This window comes from Cyclopterus lumpus, chromosome 11 (assembly GCF_009769545.1).
Source record: "Cyclopterus lumpus isolate fCycLum1 chromosome 11, fCycLum1.pri, whole genome shotgun sequence".
NCBI classification, from domain to species: Eukaryota; Metazoa; Chordata; class Actinopteri; order Perciformes; family Cyclopteridae; genus Cyclopterus; species Cyclopterus lumpus.
This window is the reverse complement of record NC_046976.1, coordinates 1,334,754-1,349,105: the sequence shown is the minus strand read 5'-3', so window position 1 is coordinate 1,349,105 and position 14,352 is coordinate 1,334,754. Positions and strand designations below refer to the sequence as shown.

Genomic DNA, 14,352 nt, shown 5'->3' with positions numbered 1-14,352 from the left:
CTAAAGTGTGTGCGTGGCTTTTGGCCAGCACTAAACAGCATCAGGTGAGCCTCCGTGAGCCAGGTTTACGAGTTAGCATTGTTTCAAAAAGAATGCTTATGTTGTTGACCTTAGATCTCTGTTTACAATACCCCTCAGGATTTACAATGTAACCAGACTTTCCTCGATATTCTTAAGCTGAAAGGAGGTTGTTAATCGCATAGATGGGTTTGTGTCTGGTCAGTGAATTGGCAGCCGTCTGCTTCAGCAATAATATATTGTGGTTTCCACCTCAAGGTCAGAAATTGTAAACCCTGCCTCCATCTCTGCTGATAATGGAATCAATTTGAGGTTGCCAATGAAAGGCTCCATATTCATGAGCAAGGTCTCTCTGTCTCTCAGTTGCCACTGCACTGCTGCGGAACAACGAGGCCCCTGGGAAAGCATTACATCTTGGGGCATCTTGCCCAGATGGGGACACTCAAACAGAGCAGTTCTTCAGTGCCATGGACAGGGCTGCTGACTCTCTTCCTGCTGTATGTCAAACAAAGGGTAGCAGGAATCGATGGACACTGATTTAGTGTTGATAGTTAATTCACTCTGCCTATAAAGCAGAATTAAAGGTATTGTTTGGATTGTAGAGAGATAAAGTGAAACTGGACTCCTAAAGAGAAATGCAAAATAGACTTAATAATATGCAATCCAGAGAGTGTCTATGATGGTTGGTGACTATGAGAATGCACTGCAATTGTTAATCTCTCTAATTTAGAATATAAAAGATGGTAAAAAATATATATAAAAGATATATTAAGCAAATGTAGCTGCCATTGTCTTCTAATGAAGTGAATTACTTTTGGTTTCTCTTGCATGGGATTTTCAACGGATGAATCAATAAATAAACCAGATATAATCATACAGGCTAAATAAATAAAGTGAACAAACACTTGCAGTAGTGAATGACTCACATCCACATTATTAAAATATGTATAAAAATATATATAAAGTATTGGAGTCATTGAATGGCTGAACTGATGATGGTGCTCGACCAAATGTTAAAGGGACAGTTTAGCCCCTCGTCAAAAATACATATTTTCCTCTTACTTGTAGTGCTATTTATCATTCTAGATTGTTTTGCCGTGAGTTGCATTCTTGGCTTGTGGTGATTGGTAATGCACCACCATATCTTAAGGAGCTTGTAGTACCATATTGCCCGACTAGAGAGTCCTAAAAAGTAGGATGGGAGCCAGAGCCTTCAGTTATCAAGCTCCTCTTTTATGGAACCAGCTTCCCCTTTCAGTCCGGGAGGCAGACACAGTCACCTCATTCAAGAATAGACTTAAGACTTTCCTCTTTAATAGTGCTTATAGTTAGGGCTGAATCAGGTTTGCCCTGGTCCAGCTCCTAGATATGCTGCTATAGGCTTATAGGCTGCTGGGGGATATTGTAGGATACACTGAGCACCTATTTCCTCTTCTCTCTCTACTTATGGATGAATGTACATGTCTCCAGTGAACATTACTAACTCTACGTCTTCCCCGGAGTCTTTGTGCCTTCTCGCCTCATAGGGTCCATTGGACCTGGCTGTGTCTGAAGCTGCTCCTGGGTCCTGACTCCTTGCCCCTGCTTCCTGCATCCAGCCCCTGGCCTGGGCCTGGCCTCCTTCCCAATGGCCCTGTCTCCTTCTTTGTGCCTCGTGCCTCAAGGGCCTAGCCTTATTGGTCCGGACAGCCTCCTACCTCCTGCCATGGCCCTGCTGAAGCCTGCCCCTCTCCTCTCTTCCTCCTTCTGTTTCATGGATTGTGGTTATCTGGATCGTGGTCCATGCCTACTACTAATTATTCATAAATGTCTGTCATGTTCATTGAATGTGTTGTAACTCTGTAACACTGTTCATTCTGTACACATTACATCTATTGCTTCTGTCCATCCGGGGAGAGGGATCCTCCTCTGTTGCTCTCCTGAAGGGTTCTTTACTGTTTTCCCCTGAAAGGGTTTTTTCTATTCCTTGGGAGTTTTTCCTAATCCGATGTGAGGTCCTGGGCAGGGGCGGACTGGCCATCGGAGATTCCGGGGAAATCCCCGGTAGGCCAACGTGGGTTGGGCTGGCCCACCTCCATCACCAACCGGCCCTCCCTCTGACATCGCCGCCCCCCCCTCTACATTCTATGCTTCACAGAACATGTTAAATTTACTCTAATACCTAAAGTCAGTAATCAGTGACTGACATTTATACTACTCCTGACGACCTGTATTCACACTCACGGTTTGGATGTTGCTTGAAATGTTCAGGTTAGCTGGCCAATCACAGGGAAGCAGCGTGCTGGTTGGGAGGTTTGAGGCCTGTGATTGGGGAGTAGAGTGGTAGGCGGGAGGTGTACCGACGAAGTGACTGTGTTGTGTTGTTGTTATGACGAGTGTGAGCGAAGCAACGTGAGCTAGTTAGCGATTCAGGTTAGCCACCATTAGCGAAGTACCTTCACTACTGTGAGCTCCTGTGAATGAACCGGCAAGCTAAAGAAACCAACGTCTGCGAGTCGTTCTTTGGACGTTAGAGTATCATGTAGCTTCTTGACATGTGTCAAGACTAAGAGGCTCAGACGCACAGACTGATGTATCCGGGCATTTTTCAAACTAAAACAGAATTCCTTTTCAAAATAAAACCTCTTTCCGGTCTTGATTTTTTTTCTTGATTTTCTTTTTTTCTTTCTGTGCGGCCCGGTAGGCCGGTCTGACAGGAACTCCCGGGCCACTTTATTCCCCCAGTCCGCCCCTGGTCCTGAGACAGGGATGTCGTATGTGTACAGAATGTAAAGTTCTCTGAGGCAAAAATGTAATTTGGGATTTTGGGCTATACAAAATAAACGAAAATAAATAGATTTGAATTTAACAGCAATGTTTTCTTACAGAAATAATGACCTGCTTACTCACCTTGTTATGAGCAGTTGTATGCACTACAGATAGGAGGAAAAACATTTGTTTTGATTTTGGGCTGAACCATCATTCCAAATCATCCTGAGTGGGACCTACATGGGGACTACGTGGACCAAATTTCATGGCAGACGATCCAATAGTTTTTGAGACCCTTGACCTTCTCTCTTTGTCATGTACTTACACAATGCAGGGTGGCACTCCATCTCCCTGGGGGCTGCAGGGCTCCTTCTCCTCCAGCTCTGGACAATCTGCTCCGCCATCGATTGGGAACTGGCTTACTTTCCTGGTGCGAGTGCGCTCCCCCTTGGGCCCGTTGGGGTCGTAGCACTCCTTGGAGCAAGCTGACCATTCAGACCATTCAGTCACGTCGCAGTCTTTGGTCATGACGCAGGCCTGGAAGGTGACAGGCAACGACTCCTGAGAGCACAGGCTGGAGATGAGAAAACAAAATGCGTTAAGACCGGATAAAACTTAAATACTCTATGGTAGGATTGGCAGAGGAAGGGATCACCCTAGACATTCTGCCAGGCTATCGCAGGGCTGACACATATGACATACAACCACTCACACACCTAAGGGTAATTAACCTGAAGTCTCCTAACCCGGAGAAAACCCACGCTAACACAGGGAGAATATTCAAATGCTACACATCCAGCCCAGGATTGAAGACTGGCCCCTCTTGCTGTGAGGTAGATGTTGGTCCATATTAACATGATGGCATCACGCAGATACTATTATTATATTATTATTAGATACCATTGACACAAATCTCCTGTTCCACCACATCCCAAGGGTGCTCTATTGGATTGAGATCTGGTGACTGGAGGCCATTGGAGCCCAGTGAACTCATTGTCATGTTCGAGAAACCAGTTTGAGATGATCTGAGCTTCGTGACATGGTGCATTATCCTTCTGGAAGTAGCCATCAGAAGATGGTACAGTGTGGTCATAAAGGGATGGACATGGTCAGCAACAATACTCAGGAAGGCCGTGGCGTTTAAACCATGCTCAATTGCTACTAAGGGGACCAAAGTGTGCCAAAAAAATATCCACACTATTACACCACAAACACCAGCATATGCTAATGATAGAAAGCATTGGAGCTTAGCAAATATTTTGTCAACCTCAGCATCAGAATTCAGAGTTACACACACACAGAGGGCACACTCTAATTTCCCATTGGATATGCAACAAGATGCTGACGCGGTAGAGCCTCACTGCCATTACAGACGCATTAAGGCTTTATTTTAGTCAATACTGATGCATTAGAATATGCTTGGATCGACTCTATTGCGGTATCAATATGTCTATCAACAATGTTGCCTGACGCAGTAATACTGGACTTACGATATAATTAAATTAGTGATGGTATTTGTAAATGTTCATGTCCTGTGCTTTTCTAGTCTTCTGACCACTCAAAGTGCTTTAACACTACTTGTCATCATTCACCCATTCACACACTGATGGCTATCATGCAAGGTGCTACCTGCCCATCAGGAGTAACTAACATTCCCACACTGTAGGCACAGCTACAGGAGCAACATTGGAGTTAAGTGTCTTGCCCAAGGACACATTAACATGGACTAGCGGAGCTGGAGATCGAACCGCCTGATTGAACCCTGATTGAACCCTGATTGAACCCTGATTGAACCCTGATTGAACCCTGCACTAAACCACAGTGTCACTGCCAGATGGCAACCTCCCTTTCTGAAAAGTGAAGTCAATATGGAAGTGTCATAAACTTGCATTCTTTTTAAATGGCTAGCAAGAGGTGTCTCCCCTGGTTGCAAAAATAGGTCAGATTGTATAGAAGTATCTGAGGAAATTACCCTACTTTATCCCACTTTCTTGATTCAGTATCATTGGACTCATTAGACATTGTAAACATGGGTTTTAAATCATTTAGGAAATTCTAAGTAAATAACGGTCCCATTTCGAATGAAATAGTGTTGTCTGTGTTTCCGTCTCTCTTTTACAGGGTCTTTTCAGTTCTCTACAGTACATTTTAATGTTTTTATAGCTCCAACCTCTCGTGTCACCTCCGATTGCAAAAACACAAGATGGCTGCAGCCCAAATGCCATAATTTCAAAAAACTATTAATCTACATGGATGACGTCATGGTGACTAAATCAACTTCTTATTTGAAGTCTATGATCATTGAATCTCTTTTGAATTTGAATAGTATACTGTCTAAACATAGTATAACATACTTTATAAAAAGGTAATTACAGAATACAAATCTATTGGGTGGCTGTTGAAGGTATCAATGATACAATACAAGTCTTGAGGATTATATTTTTATACACAAATAAGCATGTGAAATAACCCGAAATAACAGCACAACAAAATTAAAGTTTGAAGAGTAAAAACTCTATAATTCACTGCCTATGTTCATATTATAACAATAATCATATTGACATCATGGTGTCCACAGAAAGCCACACATACAGCAGTAGATGAAGATAGAAAATGTTAAAGTCCCTCTACATTTTTAGTGTGAACCATATAATTAGTGTCTGTTGTTAAGGGAATACATAGATTTAAAAGACTGCTGTACATCCTGCAGCTTCCCTTTGTCCGAACAGCCAATGTGATAAATAGGGTTTGAAAGTTGTGTTCATTACAAACACAAACAGTTTGTTATCCGTATTTCCAGCGGCTGCTTCACAGTACCATGGCTTTGTTTGATGATGGGATTGCTGGGGAGTTGAAAGACACTTGTTTTTCTCTCTGTGTGTTTTGTAGAGGCTGATGACACAGCTTCCTTTCTCTGCCTCCTCCCTTTGAGTCTCAACAGTTCCATTTTTTCTCAACTTCTCTGAACTTCTGTAGGCTTTCTGAAGCTTTGTATAAATCCATCTGTACTATTTTTTTTTAATTACAGTTCTCCTGCAAACATGATTTAAACACTTTTATACTAAAGCCAGAGTGTCTGAACACCTAGTTATTATGGCACTGTGAAGCTTTACAGGTACAAAATGTTACAGTTTTCGCTTGGAGGGGGATGGAGTTTCACAAGCACTTTTTTTGAAACGTACTTTAAAAAAAAGAGAATGAGCTGTGATTAACTTTATATTTTTTTGGCTGACCTAGTATATCTTTTCAAATTGAATGGGGTCATGGTCAGTAGCTGCAAATCCTCCAAATTACACAACAAATACGTAATCTTTCATGACTTTTCAAAACAACACAACTACTTAGTTTCTTGATAGACTTTCACAATCCTGCATTCATGCAGTTCTCTTAATAACATGCTCTTAACTTTATGGTGCACCCGAATCAGTTTGTTATTTCAAAAATAGCATATTCATGGAGATGTTGGAGCCCAAACAAATAAACACCGTTTTCTAATGCAGATACATTAGAGGAGACATATGATGCTCATTTCAGGATCATAATTGTATTTTGGGTTTCTACCACAATATGTTTACATGCATAAATGTTCAAACACATCATTTGTTTTCATACTTCCCAACTCTTTAAGACCCACCTCCCAAAAGCTATTTCAGTAATAGTATAGTGATTACGAGCAACTGCTCCGGTGTGTTGTCCTAACTACACATTAGTTAGCTCAGACCAGTGACACCTTGTTTCACTGCCTCTTGTGTCCTGTAGTTGACTTCCTGTCTTTGAGGTGTCCCCTCCTTTTAACTTGGAATAGAAGTGCTCCTGATCCCTGTCGACATAACTGAAGGTGGGATTACGTGCTAATGCAACTGCTCAGTAAGTAAAGTATCCGCAGCTACTGTGAGGACTGTGTTCATGTTTCACAGATTACCTTCAATTGTTTCACTTGATATGTTTTTACGTATATATTGTGCATATTGTGCAATTCATATTTTCATCTGTCAACACCATAGTATAGTTTGACTGTAACACACAGAAATGTGTTGTGGTCAACAGACGGCTGGTATTGATCTGTCCTGCCGTGTACTCGTCCTCTTGAGAAAGAATATTGCAGTAGTTGTGGGTTAATCCACTGGGTAGTCACCTTCTCATATTATGGCAGTACATCTAGGCTATTCTGTTGCAAACAACCAAATAAGTAAGTGGCTCATGTCAAATATGACTTGTTGTTACACACATTTTCTGATAGATGGAACAGGAGAAAAATAGTGAGAATGGTCTTTTCTAATATAATAATGTAAACGATTAGAGATAATTAGCTATTTAGCCACGTGATCAGATGTGAAATTGATGGCTCTGGACTCTGGGCTGTGGCTCTGGGTAAACATTAATATGATCATCACTATAAACTAAGCCTCTTTCAAGCTTTTAACCATGTGTACATTCCGTGTCATACTCTACTCCACGAGAGCAGGGTCCCTGTAAGTATATGTATATAGATCCTATGTGTATCATGCAAATACAATATGCTACTAGAAGGATGTAACATGACAAGTGGCATTTGCTTGAAGTTTGAATGTTTTATGGATTCTGACCGTCTCCCAGGCATTAAAAGCAAATGTAACACATTGTGCCTTGATTTTCACAAGATGTAATGGACGCTGCTCTGTGGCCTCTATTAGAGCCGAGCAAGCACAGCGAGACAGAATGAGGCCATCCATCTCCTAACAAAGGATGTGGCTCTCAGACGTTGCACGGACATTGACCTAGCTTGAGAAAAACATGTATTGAGACACATTATTGAGGCGGGAGAAGCTCTATGTACTGAGGAGGTAGAATAGATGAAATGATGTTCACCAATGCCAAACGTCAACGGACAGCAATTCTTGTTACGACCATCGGTGCGGAGGCCATGCATTGTAGGATTATAAATTATTCATGGTTATCGTTAACAACTCTCTAATTAAACTCAAGTCTTCATGTACAATTTGGAATAATCTCAATTAGCCCTGACTAAAAGAAACAAAAGATAAAACTGAAGGCTTTCAAGGTTTAACTGAGTGTTATGAGCCCTGACACGTGAAGCCCTTGAGCTGCAACGGGCTCACAAGGCTCTGACGGTGCACAAGCAAACAAGGCACATCCCTCCCTGTGATAATATGTCAACAAGATTAACAGTACGAGCTCTTCAAAGGGCAATGACATGTACAGAACAGGATAACTATATATATTATTGTCTCCCTTTTTCATCATACTATCTAAAATGTCAAATAAAATAAAAAGTCAGTTAATTAAGAAATATTGTGTATTTATTTTGGGCCATTTTGGTTGAGTGGCATTTAATGACATTTCTAACTATTCTAAAATAACACATTTTTCCCATCTGTGCATGGCAACTAGGTTTCAAATCTGATAGAAAGTAGACAAAAATAACATGGTGCCTGGCTAGAAACAAACGGATTATGTTGCAAATATATGGATAGAACCTTAAACAAATGACATCTATTGCTTCTGTCCATCATGAAGAGAGGGATCCTCCTCTGTTGCTCTCCTGAAGGGTTCTTCCTTTTTTCTCCATGTTAAAAGGAGTTTTTGTGAGTTTTTCCTGATCCGATGTGAGGTCCTGGGACAGGGATGTCGTATGTGTACAGATTGTAAAGCCCTCTGAGGATAATTAGAAATTTGTGATTTTGGGCTATACAAAATTAATTGTATTTAATTTAATTTAACCCTGACACCATCTTGGCACCTATGTATGTTTAAGGAAAGACTGTAGTTGTGGCAAATGAACAATGATGAAACTATGATTTAGGTGAGGAAAATAAAACACAGAAGGTTAGGGACTGTGATTTAGAAACAAAAGACCACCACTTGTGTACTTTTTGACAAACTACATAAAGGACTTCTGGTCCAATAAGAACAGAATTCCTGTCTAGGTTTAAAACGGCTTGCAATGAATATGTACACTGAAAGGTAAACAGGATATTGTACAGCACAGTATCTGTTAGTCAGTATTCTGTGAACAAGTCAAGTCACACAGCATGTCTGGCCACACTCAAAGGTTGTCTGCTGATCATCTGATGACGATCAACAAACTAAATGTCCTGATTACATTTGCAAATGTTGGCATGAGGAGGACACAAAATCCCTAACATACCAAATCATAACTCTGGCATGTAATCCCAAACATTTCCCTTTTTGACCACGGGCCATCCACTGACTGCTTACAGCAGGATGTAGGCTAGTCACAGATGGAACCATTATTCTAGTCTTACTACAATGACCAAAACCAAGTTAGAATGTAAACTAGCCTCTGGAGAAAACAACGACAATACCAAATGTACAGTCACACAAAGGCATTGGATAGAAAGGCATCATTGTAGATTTGAGACGACATATTAGGAAACATAGTTGAGTCATTCTTACCTGAGAGCTTCAACATTTCCACTCTTATGAACACAGGTCACTTCTCTGGTCTGGTAGCCGACTTGTAGGTCCCAGAACTTTCCACCTGGCCGGTTCTGACGGTTTTTGTTCCTCTTCTTCTTGATGAGTTCTCTGGTCTCGGGGTCCTTCACCTTACCCCTCTCCCTTAACCTCTCCCTGACCTTTTCTCTCATTTTCTCTTTCTTCTCTTTGTTTTTACCCTTTTTTTGTCGTTTGGGCCTGTCCGCCTGTCGGGATGGCCTATCTGGTTTCCTGTTTTCCCTGCCCAATTTTCTGTTGGGTCTGGATGGTTTGTGTCCATCCCTGGACAGTTTATCACCTTCTTTGGACCTTTTGTCTCCCTCTTTGTGCTGTTTGTCACCCTCTCTGCTCTGTCTGTCGCCCTCACCGGACAGTTTGAGACCCTCTCTGGACTGTTTGTCACCCCCTTTTGCCTTTTTTTCGCTTTCTCTAGACTGTTTATCACCCTCTTTGGAAAGTTTATCAGTTTCCTTGGATGGTTCGTCACTATCTCTGGGTGGTTTGTCAGCTTGTCTGGCTTTCCTTGGCATTGGGACAGAGCAGGGCCCCCATGGTCCCACCCTGAGGCTGTAAAGGCTCTCCTTTCCCTCACAGAGCCCTGGCTGGCATGTCTGAAATTCAGTCAAGTTTGGGCAGGATGCCCCACCAAACAGTGGCGGAGCCAGAACAAAGCGGATCCGGTTCTGTAAGCCCATCCCACAGGTTTTAGAGCAGTGAGTCCACAGGCTGAACTCAGATACCACACAGTCCCGGGGACAGGGGATAAGACAGGCCTGCTCTAGGCGTGGTTTTGGCTCAAAGTATTCGCAGATTGCGTCTTCTGCTGGCTCGGCATCCGCTTTCTGGACACAGCCCACCTCACGGGTCTGGATGCCCTGTTCTCCCCGGGTACACACAGCAGGGCGCTGCACCCCGGCGCTGCGCATCGACACCGAGACACACTGATTCCAGGCACCGAGCTGCCAGTCATACAGATCTTTGTGCCAGTCGCACACTCTGAAGCAGCTCTGCTGGTTGTCAGGCCGTTCTGTCTGGTTGCAGTTGGTATGCAAGGTGGTCCAGCCTTCAGAGTGGGCACACCATACCGCCCTGCTCTGGCTGCCACCGGGTCCACACTCACTGCCCATGCAACGGCCCCACGGACCTGTAAAGAGTAAGACAAAAGAGAAGTCAAGGAAAGGTCAAACTTTGCTTGTATATCATCCACATAGTGTGGTTCAGTAAAGCAGGATAAACCTGTCTGATCAGCTGACTGCTGGAGTTCCTGCAGTGTTCCTGCCTGACTTTGTGGCAGAGATGTCCCCATGATCCTAGATCTCCTAGTGATCATTTGTGTAAGTACCATAAGCAATAGCCTAGAACAGTAAGTTGTAATCAATCAATCTGAATTATTATTATTATTTAACAGGCAAAAAAGCCAAGAATTAGTATTATTTGTAGTTCTAAAGTGCTATTAAAGACACCATGACTGCCTTTCTACTTCGCCTAAGTGCTTTGTAGTGCAATACTGTGATTGCACTTCCATTGGATTTATGAGAATGCAATTATAAAGTAAACATTGACTTTCGACACAAAACCCCTGTTAGGAGCGCAGCAGCTGGAGAGCCAGAGCAGCTAAAGACTCAATCAATACAACATAAAAATTAACTGATATGATGAATGGCCTTTGCTATCATTAGCCATATCTGAAGTTACAATGCTGGGAACCTGTGTAGGTCCAGAGTCAGCAGAGCATCAATCATGAGGTTTTCCCATGATCACAATATAACTATTTTGCGCCTATAAGATTGCAGAGTGTTCTATACTATGACCACAAAACAATTCTGTAGTTGAAAAATGGTATCTGTTATATCGAGATCAATTAATAACTATTACACACTCACAAATAAAACTAAATATAAATGACCTATGGCACCATTAACTTTCCACAGAATGAAGCCTACATAAAGCAATCATGAATAAAAAAAACAGGACATGTAGGGGACAAGATTTCCCATCCTTCCGTGCACCGTTATGTTGACAAAAGACCTCTGGGAAATGTTGCAAAAAAACAATAATATAATAATAATAATAATTCAGTATTTCAAAATCAGTCCCTAAATAATCCACAAATAGGTATTTCTGCCAATGACCTCTTGGTTAAAACATAGTGAACCATAGGCCTTATTATGGTGGATTTGATTGTGTTTAACTGGTTAAAAAGAGTGTAGAAAACTTATTAACTTATTATTAATTAGACAGTGACATGTGATCCATTAAGGTTACTGCCCCTCCTACAATTCCAATTGTGAAATAAACATGTTTAGATAGATAGATAGATAGATAGATAGATAGATAGATAGATAGATAGATAGATAGATAGATAGATAGATAGATAGATAAATAGATAGATAGATAGATGTATACTGTATTCATCCCCAGGGGGAAATGTGGTTGTAGCAGGAGCAATTATGGTTAGAGAGTGAACAAAAAGTTTATTTGTGTGGATATATTTTTAGTAAATTAAAAGTGCAGCTTACAGTCTTTTGGGGTGTAAAAGGAAGTACAACATATATGTGTAATATGTTTGGCATTCTCTTGGCAAGAAAAGTCAAGATCATTAAAGATGGATGTCTGTACAAATCTTTGTGGCATGCCATGATGAAGAAATATTTAACTAGATAAGAAAAAACGTTCACCTGCTGGTGGCGCTAGATAGTAATGTGGGGGGTGACCAAAGTCATTATAATACATTTTTTTGGGGAACCTTTAATATCTGCACCACATTCCATGTCAATCTTTTCAATAGTTGTCGAGGTATTTCAATCGAAACCAAGAATGTCAACCTAATGGGGGCACAAGAGAAAAAGTCAAAGTCAGCAGACCTCATCCATCCTGATCTTGGATGTCTGTGCAAATCTTCACGTCAACCCGTTGAATGAATCCATTGAAACTGATGGATCGACCAAACCTGCAGACCAGCTTAAGTGACTTGAAAGAGGACTTCAAAACTGTGATCGGAATTTGTGTTCAATAGTGTGATTTGCCAGACTGCCTGCATAAAACTCCCAGGCAGAGTAGCCATGAAAACAAAATCAGCTGTAACTGTTTATATTGTGCTCAGAGTATAAAGGTAGAGGCTGCATTAAACAGTGCTTTATGGTTGCACTCAATAAAGCTGCGATACAGCAATGAAAATGTCAACGGAAGAACCGGCAGGCAAAATTAGCTTACAGCTGCAGGCTCGAGGTTTGAATCAATACAAATCAATAGTGGGAGAAAAAAACTGCCCCAGACACAAGAGACAGCTGCCGTCACAGATCTGGCATCTCTGACCAGCTGCCATTAGCGTCATTGGCTGGACACGAGCAAATACACCACAGGAGAATAGGATTGCTGAGGCACACCGCTCATTTGATGCAACATTTAATATTCTGTCAGTAATGAGATGGAGAGGCCAGAGATGAAAAACAACGTTATTCATTTTGTAATCAACAATAAAGGAAAAAAGGCTACATGCTGCAAGGCTAAGTAGACAGCATGGCTCTAGCATTCATCCATATCCAGCACTCTAAAGAGGCCCAGCGTGTTTATAGCCATGAAGTATTACCTCCCCGGCAGGCAGTATTGTCTAAGCTCCACGCAGGTGTTCGGGGTAATTTATGAACATGCCACTGAATGACACGCTTATCTCCAGACCGATGGTGAGCGTAAAAAACAAAATGAGGATGGTTGTACTCACGCTGGCCTACATCGCCTATCACCCACTGAGAGGAGCCAGGAGGCATGAAGGGCACTGCGCCAACAAGGAGGGATGTCACACATCCATTCACACCCCACCTCCATCCTCATACCACAAACACCCATCAGTAATGCCAATATTACACTGACCACATCTACAGATTTGAAAATCATGCAGAGCTATGTTTCTGTTCATTGCAAATAAAGGAGAACTTAAAGAGAATTACTTTAATAGCTGCCCGATAGCAAAAGTGATTAGTTACAGTTGACATTACAAATTACTGTTGTTTTTTCTTTAAATAGCGTCAAAGTTTTGACAGCACCAAAGGTCATATATATTCTGTATTTAACACGCGTATAATACAAAATGAGACATGAGCTTTAAATAAGCTGCTGTGCTAAGCTCGCTGTGGGTGGCTACTAAACACGTAGTTAAGTGTTTAGTAGCCACCCAAGAAGCTAGCCCCAGCCCATCCTGCCTTGTAATACCACTCGCACCTCAAAAGGCAAGAAGGAGTCTCTTTAGCATCCGTTCTGCCCTCAGTCCAGCATAAGAGGACGAAGAAGTACTAGTACTAGTACCTATCACTTGAACTTCCTGAGAAAGGTTATCACATTTCTGCCTACCACTGCATATTGATCTGATTATAATTATGAGCAGTCGAGTGGGGGAAAAAAATCAGTCTGCTGGAAACCAAACAGGCAAAAATTAATGCAAAGCCACCATTTCTGTCAGTTTACACATTTAATCTAATATCTAACTTTGATTCAGTAGTTGCAGCCAATGTATACACCGTATGCATCTGTCTTTACTTGCTAATGAACCGCTAACACAACTTTTCATAATTAAAAAGCTAATTTTGGCTATTTACATAATGTGACTTCAAGGCCAGCAGTGCTGGTGATCATCTTGGAATAATGAGTGTTATCTCCAAGAAGACTTTCTCACTCTTCACTACAATAGATCTGTTGTCATTACGGTCAATGCTAATGCAGAACTATAACTATAAAAACAGTGATAACTAACTCAATCTCTGCAAAAGTAAACAGGGACAGTGTCCCTTAAATATGCATGTCTGAATTTTCCTAAACAGTTTTGTCTACATTTATATTTGTAAAGGGTGATATAAGACATGAACATGGCATCAAACTATAAATGACAAGCAGATGTTTTTAGGAAAAAGGAAAAGGGAGGATAAACAGTAAGACATGAATACAAAGTAAATACAAGCAAAAGTCTTAAATATTAACATCAATAACAAGAGGCAGAAGGTGGATGAACGGGCTGATTGGACCAGTGAGAAAAAAGAAAAAGAGCAAAAGAAGTCAACTTCTGCTGGTACCCACAGTCCCCCACACAGGCCTATGATGCTCTGCCCTAGGGCTCTACTGTGAGCTTCTCTGCTC

The 14,352-nt window shown here is 41.6% G+C and overlaps 1 protein-coding gene across 1 annotated transcript in view; it reads right to left on the bottom strand.

The window, feature by feature from the left end:
* The window catches only part of thsd7aa (thrombospondin, type I, domain containing 7Aa), a 165,526-nt gene that overhangs the window by 65,047 nt on the left and 86,127 nt on the right, over positions 1-14,352 (bottom strand). The window contains exons 2-4 of the mRNA XM_034545361.1: positions 9,735-10,369; positions 9,184-9,389; positions 3,092-3,340 (exon numbers count right to left, since the gene is read on the bottom strand). Of these exons, the coding sequence (XP_034401252.1) occupies positions 3,092-3,340; positions 9,184-9,389; positions 9,735-10,369 (1,090 nt within the window). The remainder of the gene's footprint in view (positions 1-3,091; positions 3,341-9,183; positions 9,390-9,734; positions 10,370-14,352) is intronic.